This window comes from Octodon degus, unplaced genomic scaffold, assembly GCF_000260255.1.
Source record: "Octodon degus isolate 3935 unplaced genomic scaffold, OctDeg1.0 scaffold00050, whole genome shotgun sequence".
NCBI lineage: Eukaryota > Metazoa > Chordata > Mammalia > Rodentia > Octodontidae > Octodon > Octodon degus.
Genome location: NW_004524626.1, coordinates 4,190,448 through 4,210,883, shown reverse-complemented (window position 1 = coordinate 4,210,883; position 20,436 = coordinate 4,190,448). Strand labels below are relative to the sequence as shown.

Below are 20,436 nucleotides of genomic sequence, written 5' to 3'. Positions count from 1 at the left end.
TTTTTTTTTTTTTTTTTTGTGGAACCGGGGATTGAACTCAGGCCCTTGCGCTTGCCAGGGAAGCACTTATTCCACTGAGCCATCTCCCCGGCCCCCCTGAGCTAGGGCTGGGGTGTTGCTGCTTTATGTCTTTGATTAGTTATGTTTTTCTTACTATTGCTGTGTCTCTGGTGAGGAACCTAGGGCTACAAAATTGCTTTTCCACTCTGATGCTCTTTTCTTTTCAGTAATATTTGAGATTTGAATCATTTTTTAAATATACTTTAAAAAACTCTGTTTAGTTTATACTTGTTTTAATTATGTAAATTCTCATTTTATTAAATTCGTTTCTATGTAATTGCAATTACATATGTACTTACTTCTGTGAAAATGAACAAAGCAGGTGAGGTCTGTGTGCATTTGGATCTTACACTATAATGACATAGACTGAGTAGAATGAAATAAATGTATGTTTGACTCAATACCCTCAGACAGATCACAGGAAGAAAAGAATTAAAGTGTCATTGACATAAGCACGGTTTCATAGAGAATGGGATGGAAATGATTTGCATATTTAATACTAGAACCAGGGATAAATGATAGTTGTAGGTCCCCCCCCCCAAGAAGGGATTCAAATCCAGAGTCCAAGAATAAGACATAAGAGATGCCACATGTGAAAAATGGGAAAATGGCCTCTTTACACTAAGACTGGGAAGCTTTTAAGTGTGCTAAGATTTAGATTTATGGTTGTTCACAGAAGGCTTACAAATGGAAAATCGGGGTCATAATTAAATTAGGGGCAATATAATTGGATCTGGCCAAGTTACACTGCATACACTAGTAATCTAAATAGCAGTGATGGTAGTGTATATGTGCATTCCTCAGAGCAGAGCTATGCAGACTCCATTTTCCCCAGGTGAGTTATATTAGGCAGGAGGGCTCAGCTGTCAATGGCAGTAAGTTAGGTCTCCATTGTAATTCACAGGATGCTTTTGCAGTACATTGTACAAGAAATACATGATGCGGGTAAAGGCTCCCTCTATCTTGTAATTTCAGCACCACTGTACCCTCTGACACCATCTTTCATAAAAATCCCCTTTTTCATTGAAATCCTACACTGGCTCCTTGGTGGTCTTGAAAAATCTTAAAACAGGATCTGGGAGTGCAGGCCAGTGGTAAAGAACCTAAATAACATGAATAAAGTCCTGGCTTCCATGCCCAGCATGACACACAAACACACACACACACACACACACACACACACAGAGGCATGCATGCACATACACATAATATATTACCATCATCATCTGTCTCTTCTATCTTTCAAACCTTTCATTTTCTTTAGGAGCCTTGGTCATACTGCAAGTTACATCGTCATCTCTTTTTTTGAAGTAGAGGTATAATTGTTGAGATATAATACTTAAATGTTAGTATATATTTAATATGTTGAATTCTGTGAGTGTGCATTTGCAAATATATATGATATCCTCACCAGAAAATGGTAATGATATGTTTGATGATCTTATTTGCATATATTCTTTGTCAACTATTGAGGGTCTTCTTTTTGTTTTTGTTTTTTTTAAGACAAGGTGTACAGGGCATACAGGGTCTCACTGCATAGACTAGACTTGTAGGAATCCTCCTGTTTACAGCCTCCCAAGTGCTGGTATTAGGGACGCACGCAACCTCACCCAGTCTAAATCATCATCTCTGTGTGTCCTGGGGGGCGGGGCCAGCAGGGCAGGCCTTGGGATCGAACTCCCGGGCCCTGTGTCTGAGCAGGCACTGTAATCTGATGAGCTATTTGGCCGGCCCAACTGATGAGATATAGGACATTTTATTTTTCAGCTTTTGCTAATCATTTCCCAGATAGTGCATAGAACAGAGTCATCACTAGCATACATTTCTCAATTGTAAGAAATAGCTTAGGAAAACTATAAAAAATAGATTTTCTGGGAAGAAGGTTTAAAGTGGGACAGAAATTTCAAATTAGGAACGGTACTAAGAATTCCCTAAGGGGACCAGATTCATAAACAAAGTATAAAAATGGATTTATAGACTAGAAAACCTAATTTGGAGAATTTCAACACTATTAGTAATGTTCACTTGTTTGACTAGTACTCATGTTATTTTTCTTTTTCCCAATAGTTGCATCCACCACATGAAACCGGAGAATACAACTAGAATTTCAGAATTTCTTCTTCTGGGATTTTCAGATGAGCCAGAACTGCAGCCCCTTATATAAGGACTTTTCTTCTCTATGTACCTGATCACTATGTTTGGGAACTTGCTCATCATCCTGGCCATTGTCTCTGACTCTCACCTCCACACCCCCATGTACTTCTTCCTCTCCAACCTGTCCTTTGTGGACATCTGTTTCACATCTACCACTGTACCCAAGATGCTTGTGAACATCCAGACACAGAGCAAAGTTATTACCTATACAGACTGCATTACCCAGATTTATTTTTTCTTACTCTTCGCAGAGTTGGACAACTTCCTTCTGGCTGTGATGGCCTATGACCGCTTTGTGGCTATCTGTTATCCTCTGCAGTACATGGTTATCATGAACCCCAGGCTCTGTGGCTTCCTCATTCTAGGGCCCTGGGTTATAAGTGTTCTACATGCCTTGTTGCAAAGCTTAATGGCTTTGCGGTTGTCTTTCTGTACTGACTTAGAAATCTCACACTTCTTCTGTGAACTCAATCAAGTGGTCCAAGTTTCCTGTTCTGAAAACTTTCTTAACGACCTTGTGATGTATTTTGCACCTGTGCTATTGGCCACTGGTTCCTTCACTGGCATCCTTTACTCTTACTCTAAGATAGTTTCCTCCATACATAGAATGCCATCACCTCAGGGGAAAAATAAAGCTTTCTCCACCTTTGTGTCTCATCTTTCAGTTGTCTTTTTATTTTATGGCACAGGCCTAGGTGTGTACATTAGTTCTGCCATGTCCCACAACTCACACTCCAGTGCAATAGTTTCAGTGATGTACACTGTGGTCACCCCCATGCTGAACCCCTTCATCTACAGTCTGAGGAATCAAGATGTAAAGAGAGCTCTGTTAAGACTCTTTCGAATGAAACTGGACAAATATCCATAGTTTCAGAGCTGAAGAAGTATATGTGGTTGCAGGAACCTAACCTTAGAGTCTGAAATTGTGATTCATTGATCAGATTATAAATGTAAATCTCACTCATTTTGTGTTTTTCTTGGAATTTCCATTACTCTGATTTCAACTTTTCTAAAAATATAATCAGGGGCTGGGGAGATGGCTCAGTAGAATAAGTGCTTTTCTGGCAAGCACAAAGGCCTGAGTCCAATCCCCAGTTCCGCAAAAAAAACCAAAACAAAACAAAACAACAACTCAATTTTAATTGATTATTTTTATTAGTGTATATAAATTATACCATACAGTGCATTTCATTTTTTGCATATTTATACATGCATTGACATGCTTTGTTCTTCATTTCTTATTCCTATTACTCTGCCTATCCTAAGCCCTTTCTCTTGTCACTGATTGCTTTTCTATTTAATCATCTTGTTTTTACTTTCATGTCATCTTTTTTAAAGTTTCATTTAGGAGAGAAAAACTTGAAATAACCTTTTTTTTGAGTCTGGTTTATTTTGCTCAACATGATTGTCTCCAGTTCACCTATCTCCTGTAAATAACATAACTATAATCTTATTACTTTTAAATATATCATCTATCATCATATCTACCACCTATCATGTATGTACTTAAGTACATATCTCATCTATATTACATGTTCTTATGAGAATCTGGGCTGATTCCATGGCCTGGTTACTGTTAGTTGCACCACAATAAACATAGTTCTATAATAACGCACATTCCTTTGATTATACACTGAGCATTGTTACATTTGGTTCACATGGCAGCTGCACTGTAGTTTTTCAGGAATCTCTATGCTGACTTCTGTAGTCACTATGCTAACACTCCCTCCCTCCAACCGAATATGTAATTATTTTCTTTCCACACACACATTGTACTCTTGATGGCAGCTATTCTGACTGGAGTAAAATGGGATCTCAATATACTTTTGATTTGCATTTTCCTAATAACTAAAATATTAAAAATTTTACATATAATCATTGGCCTGTTGCACTTCTTTTGATAAGTGTTTGTTTAGTTAGTTCATTTACTGATTAATTCAATATTATATTTGGTGTTAATTTTTTTGGTTCTTTATATAGTCTTGATACTGTTTTCATAAGAATAGTTGGTGACGATTTTCTATTTTTCCATTAATTTTATTGAGAAAAAAATTGGAATGTGATAGCTCCAAAACAGGTTGGTAGGAGAGTTACAACAATTAATACATTGCATATTGTTGTCTATGTAGTAGTCATTCATAGCACAAGATGTAGACATGATATTCTGTCCAAATACTATTAGTACAGGTCTTTCTTCTTATTGAATTAAGAGAAAGTAGCCATATATCTATCCTAACTATTTTGTATATACAGATACAAAATTGTCCTTCATTTTTATCACCTTTTTTGTTCAGTTTTGTCAGAGATGGGTATTCCATTGCCATCCAAATATTGTACGTGCATGAATACAGCAAAATATTCCAATATAGTCCTGTAGTACACAATAGTAGTGGGTTATCCATAGGAATGGCAATGTCCAAATCTGATGACTTGAGCCTTCCACAGATCAGCATATTAACATGGCTTCACTTTTCATACCTCGTTTCTACACTTTTCTGCTGGATGGTTAAGATCAAGATAAAACAAGACCTATATAACAAAAAATGGAACTTTTCTATCGGACACAGACAGTCACATCCACTCAGGATTTATCCTGAAATCCTGTACTGCACTATGTAGATCCTTTGTGAGTGGCAGCCATGTGGATGAGTCATGGCCATTACTTGACAATTTGCTCCCTGAGAAAGCCTGAGAGAATGTTTTCTCTCCATGTGACTCTCTTTAGGTACACACTACATCATTGATCACATTCCTCTGAGGCCCCATAATCTCCTTGATCAGAAAATTTGCAGCACAACTGAGCTACATGATGCTACAGTACAGGTTCTCCTATGTTGTGAGTCCTCACTGACCTTGAAAGGCTAGTGCCAAAATTTTGGCTCTCTTTGCAGCCTTTCTGTTTCTCTAATTTTTGGTCTGTAAACTTAGGTTGTTAACCCTCCAGAAGAGAAGCTTATTATTGCCTTATAACATATGCAGGTGGGTTTAACCTCACAATCTGTCTGAACAGCAAACATTTTAGGCATAAGATGGAACATCTTTAAAAAAAAACAAAACCATTTACTTGACATACAGTCTGGCCATAATTGGCAAGTCATGACAAGTAGTACATATTTAGAAGACCAGAATGACAGGCATTCCAAACATGACCCCACTACTACACATTGCTATCTTCGGTGCAGTCGCACAGTTCACATGTATCAGCATATATAGTCAGTCAGGGTGAGAATCCCATCCAGTAACTGCTAGATTCAACAACCTGCTGACAGTTCTCAGGATCATTGCCTTACTCATCTTGTACATGTAACTGTATAGCTTTGCCACTGGCATGTTTCCTAGGTTCTCTCCTTGATTCAGTTTTGGTAATTTGTACCTTTCTAGGAATCTGTCCATTTCTTCTTTGTCTTCTATTCTGTGAGAGTAAAGTTTCTCAAAGTAGCTATTGATAATCTTCTGAATTTCCACTGGGTCTGTGGTAATTACACCTTTTTGATTCCTTATTGTTTGTATTTGAATTTTTTCTTTTCTCTTTTTGATAAGGTTAGCTAGGGGCTTATCGATTTTATTTAATCTTTCAAAGAACCAGCTTTTTGCTTTTTTAATTCTTTGAATTGTTTTCTTCGTCTCAATTGAATTAATTTCTGCTCTAATCTTTATGATTTCTTCCCGTCTTTGGGTTCTGGGTTTGGTTTGCTCTTCCTTTTCTAGTTGTTGTAGGTGGAGAATCCGTTTGTTTTGTTTTCCTAATGTGTGAGTTCACAGCTATGAATTTCCCTCTGAGAACTGCTTTCATCACATCCCATAAATTCCAAAAAGTTGTGCTCGAATTTTAATTGAATTGTAGATATCATTCAATTTTTTGTTGAATTTATCTATGACCCATTGGTTGCTGAGTAGGGTGTTGTTTAATTTCCATGTATTTAGGGTTTTTTTCTGGTTTCTTTTTTCATTTATTTCCAGTTTCATTGCACTGTGGTCAGATAATATGCATGGGATAATTTCTGTTTTCTTACATATACTTATGCATGACCTATGGACTAGTACGTGGTCTATGTTAGAAAATGACCCATGCGCAGCTGAGAAAAATGTATAATCAGCTGTGTTTGGGTGGAACACTCTGTATATGTGCAGTAATCCCATTTGATTCAAGCTCTGGTACAATTTTGTTGCTGCTTTACTAATTTTTTGTCTGGTTGACCTACCTTTTTGGGATAAGAGGGTGTTACATTCTCCTGTTAAGACTGTGGCATTGGATATTAGAAATTTTTCCCCATAATTTTATTGATAAACAAATATCAATGAGACAGTTTCAAATCAAATTGGTAGGACAATTTCAATAATTCACCCTAACCACTTTGAATACACAGATACAAAATGGACATTCATCTGTATGCCCTTTTTTTGGTTAAGTTCCGTTATTTGAATATTATATGTGTGTAAACTCAGCAAAATATTCTAATAGTCCAGTAGTCCATAATAGTATTAGGTCTTCCGCTTGACTTCAATGTCAGAAATTGTTGACCTGAGTCCCCTAAAGCTCAACATAACAGCATGGCATTACGTCTTATACTTCATTTTTATACTTTTCTGCTGGATGGTTAAGACCAAGGTAAAGCAGAACCTATGCAAGAAGAGTTGTAGCTTTTGAGTCTGATAAGATCAGTGAAATCCCCGCAGGATTTATGCTGAGATCCTGTACCTCAGATAGTAAAACCTTTGTCAGTGTCCGCCTTGTGGATGAGTCACAGCCATTGTGTGGCCAATGTGCTCTCTGTGAAAGCCTGAGAAAGTTTTTTCTCTCCATGTGACTCTCCTTAGGCACACTGTACATCATCGATCACTTTCCTCTTTGGCCTGATAATCTCCTTGATCAGAAGATTAGAGACACCGAGTTACGAGACGTTACAGTAAAACTTCTCATATGTCCTGAGTCTTAATTGACCTTGGAAAGCTAGGGCCAAAATGTTGGCTTTCCTTGCAGCCCTCCTTTTCATCTAATTTTGGTCTGCAAACTTAGGTTGTTAACCATCCTGAAGACAAGCTTATTGCTATTGCCATACAACTTATGCTGTTAAGCTTAACCTCACAATCTGTCTGCTTATCAAACATCTTAGCCATAATATGGAACAGGTATTTTTCATCAAGTATTGACATGTTTAACTTTAAGTCCCTACAGAATATGATGAAAAAACATTTAAAAATTAGAATATATTTGTAAAAATAGGCATAAAGAATTATATACTTCATATGTTTACACATAAGTCCAAAAATTTATCCACATACAATCTTGAAGCAGGACAGTCCCACAATATTCCTTTTCCTGTTTCTTGCCTTAATTCACCACCACCTACTTTCTGAACAATCATCTACCCAAGAGACAGCACAGCAGCAACTGACATGTGATGAGAAGAAGCCCGTATTCAGAAGGCCAGAATGACAGTCACTCCAAGCATGAGACTACTATTACATATTACCATCTTCAGTGCCATTGCTTAGTTCACAGGTACCAGTATATATAGTTATGCAGGATGAGAATCTTTCCAATTAACTGCTACATTCAAAAATCTTCTGGAGATTCTCAGGATCATTGCCTTGCCCATCTTCTACATATAACTGTATGACTTGACATTGTCATGTTTCCTAGCTTTCTTTTTTCCCTCTCTTGATTAGTTAGTCCTCGAGTTCCTGCTTTCTTTTTACTTGTAATTATAACTTTCTAATTTATTTCTTCTTTTGAGTTCTTATACTAGGGAAACTATATGATATTTACACATGTGTGTCCGGTTAATTTCACTTATGAGTATATCTTAAAGTGGCATCCACTTCAAAATAAAGGCATTGAGTTTATCATTCCTTATAGCTGAGTAATACTGCATTGTGTAAAGATACCACATCTTTTTCATCCACTCCTCAGGTGATGGGCATCTTGGTTGTTTCCAAGATTTGGCTATCACAAATTGTGCTGCTATAAACATAGGCACACATATATCCCTATGATATGATGTTTTCAGATCCTCTGGGAAAATTCCCAGTAGAGGAATAGCTGGTTTAAATAGGATTTCCAGTCCAACTTTTCTAAGGAATCTCCACACTCATTTCCATAATGGTTGCACCAGTCTACATTCCCACCAGCAGTGAAGAAGGGTTCCTTTTCCCCCACAGCCTCTCCAACATTTGTTGTTGGGTGACTTCTTTATGATGGCCATTCTTTCTGGAGTGAGATGATATCTCAGTGTTGTTTTAATTTGCATTTCGTGGATGGCTAGTGATGTAGAGCATTTTTTTTCATGTATTTATGCGCTTCTTTAATCTAATACTCTGAGAAGCGTGTGTTCATCTCGGATGCCCATTTCTGGCTTATGTTTTTAAATTTTGGGGCCGTAGTGTTTTTTAGTTCTTTATAAATTCTAGAGAGCAGACCTTTGTCTGAGTACTTATTTGCCATGATTTTTTCCAAATTTGTGGGTTGCCTTTTCACTTTGTTGGTAATTTCTTTTGACGTGAAAACATTTCTCAGTAGAACAGGTCCCAGTTGTTAATTCTTTCAAGTGTTTCCAGTGTGATTTTATTTCTGTTCATGATATCTTTGCCTGCCCCTAGGTTTTCAAGAGTTCCTCCTACTTTCTCTTCCAGGAGATTTAGTGTCTCTGCTTTAATGTTTAGACCTTTAATCCATTTTGACTTTAGTTTAGTGCATTGCGATAGGCCTGGGTCAAGTTTTAGTTTTTGATATGTATAGAGCCAGTTTTTTCAGCACCATTTGTTAAAGAGGCTATCTTTCTTCCAGTGAGTATCTTTTGCTCCTTTGTCAAAGATAAGGTGGCTGAGTCTGTTTCTATTGGCTTCAGAGTCTTCTAATCTATTCCATTGATCCTCAGGTCAATTTTGTTGCCAGTACCATGCTAATTTTATCACAGTAGCCTTCTAGTATAATTTCAAGTCAGGAATTGTAATGCCTCCTGTTTTGTCTTTATTGCCCAGGATTGCCTTTGCTATTCTAGGTCTCTTCCGGTTCCAGATAAATTTTAGGAATGATTTCTCTATGTCTGTGAGGTATGTCTGTGGTAGTCTGATATATATTGCGTTAAATCTGTGCAGCAATTTTGGGAGTATGGCCATCTTCACAATGTTGGTTCTTCCTATGCAGAAACATGGAATATCTTTCCATTTTTGAAATCCTCTACAATCTCTTTTTTCAGATTAGTATAATTTTCCTTGAAAAGATCTTTTGCTTCTTTAGGTAGATTAATTGCAAGATATATCATTTTCCTCAGTGCTATTGTAAAAGGTATTGGTTCTCTAATTTCCCTCTCATTGTGTTTGTTGTCTGTGTAGAGGAATGCTAGTGACTTTTGGGTATCGACATTATAACCTGCTATGCTACTGAATTTCTGTATTAATTTTAGTAGCTTCTTGGTGACTTTTTTGGGTCTTCCAAGTAAGGTATCATGTCATCTGCAAGTAATGATAATTTAACTTCTTTACCTACTCTTATTCATTTCATTTCTTTCTCTTGTCTAATGGCTGTAGTTAATGATTCCAGAGCTATAGTGAATAGGAGTGGTGATAGAGTACATCCTTGTGTTGTACCAGATCTAAGAGTAGGATTATGTTAGCCATTGGGTTTTCATAAATGGCTTTAGCCTATTGAAGTAGAGGCCATTTATTCCAATTTTCTGTAGGATTTTGAATATGAGTGAGTGTTGGACTTTGTCAAATCCTTTTCTGCATCAATGGAGATGATCATGTGGTTTTTAGTTTTCGCTCTATTGATATAGTGTTTTACATTTATAGATTTTAGAATATTCAACCATCCTTGCATTCCTGGGTTGAATCCTACCTGGTCATGGTATATGATCTTATTGATTACTTGCTGTATTCTATTTGCTAGGAATTTATTGAGGATTTTTGCATGTATGTTAATGAGTTAAATCGGCCTGTAGTTCTCTTTCTTAGTTGCTTCTTTCCCTGGTTTTGGTATGAGTATAATACTTGCCTCAAGGAATGATTTTGTTAGGATTGCTTCCCTGTAAATTTCAGGGAAGAGTTTTAGGAGTATAGGGACTTCATCTTTTGTAAATATTTTGTAGAGAAGGGCTGGGGAGATAGCTCAGTAGAATAAGCGCTTTCTTGGCAAGCTCAAGGACCTGAGTTCAATCCCCGGTTCCGGAAAAAAAAATTTGTAGAATTCAGCTCTAAATTCATCCAGATCTGGACTTTTCTTTGTCTGTAGGTTTTTAATTACATCTGTTTCATTGACTGTTTTTAGGCTATTGAGAGTAGTTATATCTTGTCGGTTTAGTTGTGGTAATTTTTACCTTTGTAGGCATAGAAGACACTTCTGTGTCTTCTATTTTGTGAGGGTAAAGATTCTCAAAGTAGCTATTGATAATCTTCCATATTTCCACTGGGTCTCTGGTAATTAACCCTTTTCCTTCTTCATTGCTTGTATTTGCATTTTTTCTTTGCTCTTTTTTCCATAATTTTATTGAGAAACAAATAGCAATGAGAGAGTTTCAAGTCAAATCGGTAAGACTGTTTCAATAATTAACACATTGCATACATTCCTCCCAGTGGTTAATTGTTGTACAACATGCGGACATGACATCCTATCCACAAAGACCACCAGAACAAATCGCTCTATTCATTAAGAGAGTGTAACTATATATCTATGCTAACCACTTTGAATACACTGATAGAAAATGGACATTCAACTGTATGCCCTTTTTTGTTAAGTTCTGTTATTTGAATATTATGGGTGTGTTAGCTCAGCGAAATAATCTAAAAGAGTTCAATAGTCCATAATAGTATTGGATCTTCCACTTCACTGGCAATGTGAGAATTGTTGACCTGAGTCCCTTACAGCTCAACATAACAGCATGGCTTTACTTCTTATATCTCATTCTTATACTTTTCTGCTGGGTGGTTAAGACCAAGGTAAAGCAAGACCTATGTAACAACAGTTGTAGCTTTTGGGCCTGATAAGGTCAGTGAAATCTCCTCAGGATTTATCCTGAGATCCTGTACCTCATATTGTTTGTTAGTGTCAGCCATGTGGATGAGTCACTGCCATTGCTTTGCCAATGTGCTCTCTGTGAATGCCTGAGAGAATGTTTTCTCTCCATGTGACTCTCCTTAGGCATACTCTACATCATCAATCACTTTCCTCTTTGGCCCCATAATCTCCTTGATTAGAAAATTTGGGACACTACCGAGTTACATGATGTTACAGTACAAGTTCTCATATGTCCTGAGTCTTAATTGACCTTGGAAGGATAGGGCCAAAATGTTGGCTTTCCTTGCAGCCCTACTTTTCAAATAGAAAGTTATAATACAAGTAAAGGGGAAGCAGGATCTCCAGGACCAACTAATCAAGAGAGGGAAAGGAGAAGAGTTAGAAACAATGACAATGTCAAGTTATATGTAAGTTATATGTAGAATATGGGCAAGGCAATGATCCTGAGAATCTCCAGAAAATTTTTTTTAATCTAGCAGTTAGTTGGAAAGATTCTCACCCCGACTAACTATATATACGGATATCTGTTAACGAAGCAACTGCACTGCAGATGGTAATCTGTAATAGTAGTTTCATACTTGGATTGCCTGTCATTCTGGTCTTCTGAATACGGACTGCTTGTGATGACGTGCCAGTTGCTGCTATGAAATCTCTCAGGTAGATGGTTGTTCAAAAAGAAGGGGGTGAGCGGGGATCACAGGGAGCAAAGGCCACACAGGCGGCCCAAGCCAGATCACTTGGGAGGAAGTCCTGGCTTTGGTTTACAATGCTCTGCTAGCAAAATTAACCAATGAATAAAGCAACCTCCAGTGCACAAGGAGTGGAATTCAAAAAAAAAAAAAAAAAAAAAAAAAAGAAGAGGGTGGTGAATGAAAGCAAAAGACAGGAAAAGGAATATTGTGGGACTTCTTCACGGTTGTATATGTTGAGATTTATTGACTTATGTATAAACATAAGAAGTATATAATTCTTGAAGCCTATTTTTAAAATATATTCTAATTTTTAAATTTTTTATCATATTCTGTAGGGACTTAAAGTTGAACATATCAATACTTGATAAAAAATACCTGTTCCATATTGTGCCTAAGATGTCTGATATTTGGAGAGATAGTGTGGTTAAGCTTAACAGCCTAAGTTGTATGGTAATAACAATAAGCTTGTCTTCTGGATGGTTAACAACCTAAGTTTGCAGACGAAAATTAGATGAAAAGGAGGGCTTCTTTGCTCTTTTTGATGAGTTTAGCTAAGGGCTTATCGATTTTATGTAATCTTTCAAAGAACCAACTTTGTGCTTTTTTAATTCTTTGAATTCTTTTCTTCATCTCAATTGAATTTATTTCTGCTCTAATCTTTATGATTTCTTCTTGTCTTAGGGCTCTGGGTTTGGTTTGCTCTTCCTTTTCTAGTTGTTGAAGGTGCAGCCTTAGGTTATTTATTTTCTCCTGTTCTGTTATCCCAATGTGTGAGTTGAGAGCTATGAATTTCCCTCTGAGAACTGCTTTCATCGTATCCCATACATTACTATAAATTGTGCTTTTTTTCAATTGTAGATATTGTTGAATTTCTTGTTTAATTTCATCTGTGACCCATTGTTTGCTGAGTAGAGTATCATTTAATTTCCATGTATTTAAGGTTTTTTCTGGTTTCTTTTGTCCTTTATTTCCAGTTTCATTGTCCTGTGGTCAGATAAAATGCATGGGATAATGTTTGTTTTCTTACATATACTTAAGCATGAGGTATGGACCAGGATGTGGTTTTAGAAAATAATCCATGTGAAGCTGAGAAAAATGTGTATTCAGCTGTGTCTGGGTGGAACACTCTGTGTATGTCCACCAAGTCCATTTGTTTCAAGCTCTGGTTCAGTTCTGTTATTTCTTTGCTAATTTTTTGTCTGGTTGATCTATCTTTTTGGGATAAGGGGGTGTTAAGGTCTCCTGTTAAGATTGTGGTATTGGACATTAAGTTTTTCGAGTCCATTAAGATTTGCTTTATATAATTGGGTGCTCCCTTGTTTGGTGCATACATATTTAGGAGTGTTACATCTTCCTCTTGAATTTTTCCCCTATCCACTATATAGTGGCCTTCTTTGTTTCTCCTGATCATTGTTGGTTTGAATTTGAGACTAAGATTAGGATTGCTACCCCTGCTTTTTTCTGAGGTGCTGGGTCTTGTAATATTGTGTTCCATCCTTCGACTTTCAGCCTATGAATGTCTTTATGAGTTAAATGTGTTTCTTGTATGGAGCATATTGTTGGATTTTGTTTCCTAATCCACTGTGCCAGTCTATTTCTCTTAATTTGTGAATTGCGTCCATTTACTTTAATGGGTAGAATTGAGATTTATTGACTTATGCTTGACATGTTATTTACCTGTTGTCGTTACTCCTTTTTCTACTGTGTTTAATTGCTTGCCCTATTTAGTTGGTTGCTTCTGATCTCATTCGTTGAGTTCTGATCATTTTTGTCCCTCTCTTCAACATCTTTCCGTAGCCTGTGTAGGGTTGGCTTTTTCATCATGAAATACTTTAGCTGTTGTTTATCATGGAAGTATTTCACTTCTCCATCAATCTTGAAAGAGTTCTGCAAAATGCAGTAGTCTGTGCTGTAATTTGTTTTCATAGAGGAGTTGAACTACTCTGCTCCATGCTCTTCTTGCCTTCATGGTTTTTGAAGAGAAGTCGGCCATAATTCTGATGGGTTTTCCTTTGAATGTGATCTGCTTCTTTTCTCTAGCAGCTTTCAGTATATTATTGTTGTGCTGAATTTTGGTTTCTTGACCATTATATGTCTTATTGTGTTTTTAATTGGGTTGAGGTTACTTGGTATTCTGTATGCTTCGGTTTCCTGAATGTCAGATTGTTTCCTCATACTTGGGAAGTTTTCTGCTATTACTTCTGCATGTATTTTTTTAAAATGTCATTTGTGTTGACTCTTTTTTTCTCATTGATGTCTATTAGTCACATTGTTCTTCTTTGCATCATCTTGCAGGTGATGGATTATTTTTTCCTGCATCCTCATTGTTTTTAAGAGATCCTTTCTTACCTTTTCACCAGCTGCACCAGCATCTTCAAGATCCAGAACTCTGTCTTCACTTTTACTTAAATTGTTTTGCAAGCTTGTGATTGAGATTTTAAATTTCTCTATATCTCTTTGATTCTGCTTTATGCGATCTATTTCTTTCATGTATTACTCCTTCAAGGAATCTGTCATTTTTCTAATCACCTGTTTTTTTTTCAATGTCTTATTTAGAAGCAGTTATAAGTTCTTTTACTGCAGCGTTTTTTTCAGAGTGAGTTTCCTCCCTGTGTTTCTGTAGTTGATTCTTTACTTAGGACGGTATGAGTTCAGGGAATTCTTTTTTATTTGAGAAAAGATTTCCACTCTGAGTTCTTCTATAACTTTCTGCTGTTGCTTATTTACTATCGTTGCTATTAATTTGTACATTTGAGCTGAGCTAGTAGAAAAGAATTCTGCTGAGTTCCTCTATGACTTTCTGCTGTTGCTTATTTACTATTGACGCTATTAATTCATACATTTGAGCTGAGCTAGTGTCCTCTCCACTTGTTCTGGGTAGGCATTGGGTTTCTTGCATTTGATTCTTTACTGCAGATGTTTTTAATTCAGGGATTTCCTTTTTCATTTCCAATCTGAGTTCCTCTCTACCTTTCCGCATCTGTTTCTTTATTTCAGGAGCCTTTGATTCATTTATTTCAGCTGTGTGATTCCCAATTTGTTCTATGTTAATGTCCTCTGCACTTGTCATGGTTGGGCTTGGGTTCTGCGATTGCATTTTGCTTCTTCTCTTTGTCATTTTGTGTAGCACTGTCTTCTGACTTTTGTTGTAGATCTTTGTTGCAGTTGTAACCTTAGCACCTACTAAAGTGCAGGTGCAGATCTACAATGTTTAGATTTATCCAGCTGTGCCTGGCATGGTTCTGGCTGCTGTGCTCAACTCCTTCCTGCTGCTGCCCTTGGGGTGAACCTGTTGTGCCCCTCTGACAAGATGTTCTGCTCCTAGACTTGCTAAGTGTTTCTGTCCCCTACCCTCTCTGCAGGGATTGCAACTGAAAGGTTTCACCCCAGGCCTGTATGCAAGGCGTTACCTGAGTCTGGAGGGGACAAGTTGTAGTAGGGGGAAAAGGCAGCTCTCCCACACACTAACCGGGCCTGTTCTAAGCCTGGATCTGTTTGTGTGGAGATCTACATTGTTCATCTTTGCATCATCTTGCAGGTGATGAATTATATTTTCCTGCATCCCAGGTGTTTTTAAGAGATCTTTTCTTACCTTTTCATTAGCTGCGATGACGTCTTTAAGATCTGAAACTCTACCTCCTCTTTCACTCAAACGGTTTTGCAAGCTTGTGATTGAGATTTTAAATTCCTCTATATCTCTTTGACTCTGCTTCATGTAATCTATTTCTTTCCTGTATTGCTTATTCAAGGAATCCATCATTTTTCTAATCTCTATTTTTTATCAGTGTCTTCTTGATAGGCAGTTATTAATTCTTTTACCACAGAGAGTATATCTGATCAGATTTCCTCCATGTATTTCTGCCTTTATTTCTTTACTTCAGATGCTAGTAATTCAGAGATTTGTTTTTTTTATTTCAGAGGTTATTTCTGACCTGGGTTCCTGTATACTTTTCAGCTGTTGTTTCTTTACTTCAGACATTATTGATTCAGACATTTCAGCTTTTTGATTCTCAATTTTTCTGTGCTAGTGTCCTCTACACTTGTTTTAGTTTGGCTTGGTTTCTCAGATTGCATCTTGCTCCTTCTCTTTGTGATTTTGTATAGCATTGTCCTCTGACATTTGGTGTAGAGCTTTGGTGCAGTTATAACCTTAGAACCTACGATATTCTGGATCAGATGTACAACATTTGCATTCATCTAGTTGTGCCTGGCTTGGAGCTGGCTACTGTGCTCAGCTCCTTCCTGCCACATTATTTGGGGGTGAACCTGTTGTGCCCCTCTGGGAAGATGTTCTGCTCCTGGATTAGCTGGGTGGTTCTGTCCCCTACTCTCTTTGCAGGGACTTCAGCTGCAGAGTTTCACACCAGGCCTGTATGCCAGGCCTGGGCTGGGTCTGGAGAGGACAAGCTGGTGCAGTGGAATGGGGTAGCTCTCCTGCATACTTGCAAGGCCTGGGATTGGGATGGGTGTAGAGAGGTAGAGGAGTCCAGAAATTGCAGTGGAAGGTCTTCCCCATCCGGTGTGCCTGGGCTGGCTCCGGAGGGGTGGAGGAGTCCTGAGCATGCAGAGGAACTGGAGTTCCTTTTGGGAGAGCAACCACACACCAAGCATGAGGCACTGCCACAGAGGCATGTAACCCATGTAGCGAGTGTGAAGACACCCATCACAATACCCATGGTGTTGCTAGCAATGGAGGTAGCTGGTCTGCTAGCTTCTGGTGCTGAGGTAACTGCCAGTTGAAACATCCCCCCAGAAATGCAAGTGTTCCTCAGGCCATCTCTCCTTTTTAAAGAGTGAGCCTCATGTTTTTGTACTGTCATAGAAAATTAACTAATTCATCACAAAAGAGTTATTGGAAAAATTGTCGAGTATGGTATACACAATGCTGAATTAGTAGTGGAATATGCTGAGTATTGTTTTTAATATCAATATAAATAAATAAATGATTTTTTCTCACTCGAAGCTTTCTATTAAATTAAAATTCTGGTCCTGACCTTGTAAGCCATTCCTGTAATTCAAGCATTTAGGAGGCTGAAGCAGGCGGACATTTTTTTTTCCTTTTGTGGTATTGGAGCTCAAACTTGGGACCTTGGGCTTCCCAGGCAAGTGCTTGTTGTACTGAGATATATTCCCTTCCTGAGACAGAAGGATTGTGAGGTTGAGGGCAATCAGGGTTTGACAGTGAGTTCAAGGCCATCCTGAACTACATAGTGAGACTCTGTCTCACAAAACAAAAACAAAAACAAATAAAGAACCTTGCATTTTATACTCCAGATCTTTTAAAACATTAAGGCACCCCCTTGTATGGGGGTTAAGAGGGAAGCTGGGGGCCAGCAAGATAGCTCAGTTTTCTAAACAGCCTACTTAGGCAAGTTTAGGCAAATGTGCAGACTGCGGTTCTCTCCATGTGAATAATATTTATGGGATGTCCCATTAATTTTATGGAGATGTGTTGAAGAAACGTCTACCTTGTAAGTGGAAAGAGCAGTGAGAGTCTGAAGAATAACTCAGACAAATCCAGTTTGGCCTGTAAATGAATTAATTAAGTATTACTGGGGCCAGGGAGATGGCTCAGTAGAATAGGAGGTTCCCTGGTAAGTGCAAGGGCCTGAGTTCAGTCCCCGGTTCTGCAAAACAAAACAAAAGAGAAAACCCCCCCAAAAAAACAAACAAACAAACAAAAAACAAAAAACAAACAAACTTAAGAAGGCATTAAAGAAAAAGAATTACTTACAAAGTTGAGGATAACTTTAGAATGGCAGTGATAACAAATTTGTTATTCACTTTGGATAAACTATTGGTTTTGTAAGGGTATAGGATAAATAGCAAAAAATATAAGTAGAAGACAAGAGCTCTTGGAGAATTCATGTATCCTATCCTGTCCTTATAAGGAACTCTGTCTCAGGAAACATCGTGCAGCCATTGCAGTGGAGCACCCTGCTGTGCTGCAGTTTGGCACAGCCTCGCCACTCACCAAGGACTCTCTGCACAGCTATGCAATGGAACACTAAGAAATGGAGTTACTTTGGCTTAGTAACCAAGACCTGTATGAGACACTGTGGTCCAAAAGCTGGATAAGATACCATTCTGGGCTTGAAGAAATCCATGATGTAAATGCGCAGAAAAAATTCAGTAATCTTAAGTGATTGAAAAGATAGTGAATCAGGTAGAAAAATCTTTGTATTAATTTTATTTTTAGCTTTCAGAAAATGGTCGTACAAGTGATTTTTCACATCATATCCACAATATTGCAGGTACACGTCCTGATACTCATGGGAATACACATTAGGAAATTAAGATTTAACATATTAAATAGAATTGCAAGACAAATATTGCAAGACCCCTCTCATATGTGGAGAATAGTAAATCATTTTACAGGTTAGATAGTGGAATAATTGTCAATAGCCATTAAGAAGGGTAAGACTATGGGTGTTAAGAGAGAAGCTGGGGGCCGGCGAGTTAGCTCAGTGGTCTGAAGAGCCTACTTAGGCAAGTTTAGGCAAATGTGCAGAGACTGTGGTTTGATCCCTGGCACAACATGCTGCACCAGGCCTTCCCCCAGGGTGGGCTTAGGTGGCAAAAAATGAGAGGGAAGCTGGGTAACAGTGATATAAGTCATAATGATTTTTTTAGCACAGTGGAGTGACAATAGTGTAGAACAATTTATTAAATATACATAAAAATACTCATGATTGGAATTTGAAGATTTATAATAGATAAGGGTACTAATAACCATTACTTAATAATCAAACATTACGTACACATATTGGATTATCATACTGTATTTCACGTATAATTGCTATTATTATATATCAATAATATGTACAGAAAAATCTCACAAGTCATTACTGAAGATAACTACTAAATACCATGTTGCACCTATATAAGTTAAAATAACATGTTAACTAAAGAAAAAGGTGATCTCTATTTAGGAACAGTACTTCTGGTATGGAAGACCCCAAAGGAAGATGCAAAGAAAGGCTTAACAAACTGGGAAAGCAGAAGTAGACACAGTACTGAATGTAGGGAGCCAGGTTCTCTGGTCCTCAGTACTGGGCACATTACTACTCTTCAGGGTCCTGCCATGGTCTGCTCAGTGAGAGGTCCCATGTTACTCAGGAGCCTCCTTATAGCACCCTTCATATCCCCATTTCTCAGACTGTAGATGAAGGGATTAAGCATGGGGGTGACCATGGTGTACACCACTGAGGCAATCAGACTCATCTTGGAGGACACTGTAGCTACAGAGCTGAGGTAGACTCCAAGACCTGTGCCATAGAACAAAGAGACCACCAAGAGGTGAGATGCACAGGTGGAAAAGGCTTTGTATTTGCCCCCTGCTGCTGATATTCTCCGAATGGAGGAGAAAACCTGAGAATAAGAGAAAAGAATCCCAGTAAGTGGAAAGACAGCTAAGACGATGGTTGCAGAATATACTATGATGTTATTGATGAGGGTGTCAGAACAGGCAAGCTTCAGGACTTCAGGCAGATCACAAAAGAAATGGGGGATTTTGGTATTAGCACAAAAGGACAGCCTCAAAACAGTCAAAACCTCAGACAGAGATCCCATGACACTGATCATCCAGGACCCCAGAGCCAGCAGCCCACAGAACCGTGGGGTCATGATGACCGTGTAGCGCAGGGGGTGACAGATGGCTACAAAGCGGTCATAGGCCATTGCTGTTAGCAGCAAATTGTCCAGGCACCCAAACACAATGAAGAAACACATCTGTGTGATGCAGCCTGCAAAGGTGATGGCTTTATTCTGAGTGTGTATGTTCACCAGTGTCTTCGGGATGGTGGTGGAGGTGAAACCGATGTCAGCAAAGGACAGGTTGGAGAGAAAGAAGTACATGGGTGTGTGGAGGTGCGAGTCTGAGGTGATGGCCAGGATAATGAGTAGGTTTCCTGTGATGGTGACCAGGTACATGGGCAGGAGCAACCCAAAGAGGAGGGATTGCAGGTCAGCGTCCTCTGTGAATCCCATAAGGAGAAAGTTTGTTACTCCTGTTTGGTTTATTGTTTCCATGAGGCTGACAGAATTACCTGGGGGGGGGGGAGAAAGAAAAACAATATTCACTCTTACTCTTGAAGATTATTTTCCTAATATGACTGTTCAGAGAACTCAAGAAATCCTATAGTGAAATATTTTGCTGCAGTGACGTATGTACAATATTTAAATGACAATGCAATACCCTTCTCTGACAAAACTAAACAAAAAAAGAGGATACAAATGAACGACCATTTGTATCTGTATATTCAAAATAGGATAGATATACAGCTGCATTCTTTTAATTCAGTGAATAGAGAGGTTTGCTCTAATAGTATTTGTGGACAGGATATCATGTCTGCATCTTGTACAATGAATAGCCACTAAGACAACAATATGTAGTATTAATTATTGAAACTGTCCAAATAATTGGTTTTGAAGCTGTCTCATTGCTATTAGTTTCTCAATAAAATTATTAAAAAAGAAATCCTTTTGGTTAATAATTTGATGTCTTTGTAGTTA

The 20,436-nt window shown here is 38.0% G+C and overlaps 2 protein-coding genes across 2 annotated transcripts; one reads left to right on the top strand and one right to left on the bottom strand.

Annotated features, from left to right (window-relative positions):
• Positions 1-2,239: 2,239 nt before the first annotated feature.
• On the top strand, positions 2,240-3,082 carry LOC101563920 (olfactory receptor 7A10-like). Its single transcript, XM_023716890.1, has 2 exons — positions 2,240-2,594; positions 2,880-3,082. The coding sequence occupies exons 1-2, from the start codon at positions 2,240-2,242 to the stop codon at positions 3,080-3,082; spliced, it is 558 nt and encodes a 185-aa protein (XP_023572658.1).
• A 15,911-nt stretch (positions 3,083-18,993) lies between these two features.
• LOC101563517 (olfactory receptor 7C2) lies at positions 18,994-19,953 on the bottom strand. Its single transcript, XM_023716889.1, has one exon. The coding sequence runs from the start codon at positions 19,951-19,953 to the stop codon at positions 18,994-18,996; it is 960 nt and encodes a 319-aa protein (XP_023572657.1).
• Positions 19,954-20,436: the final 483 nt, after the last annotated feature.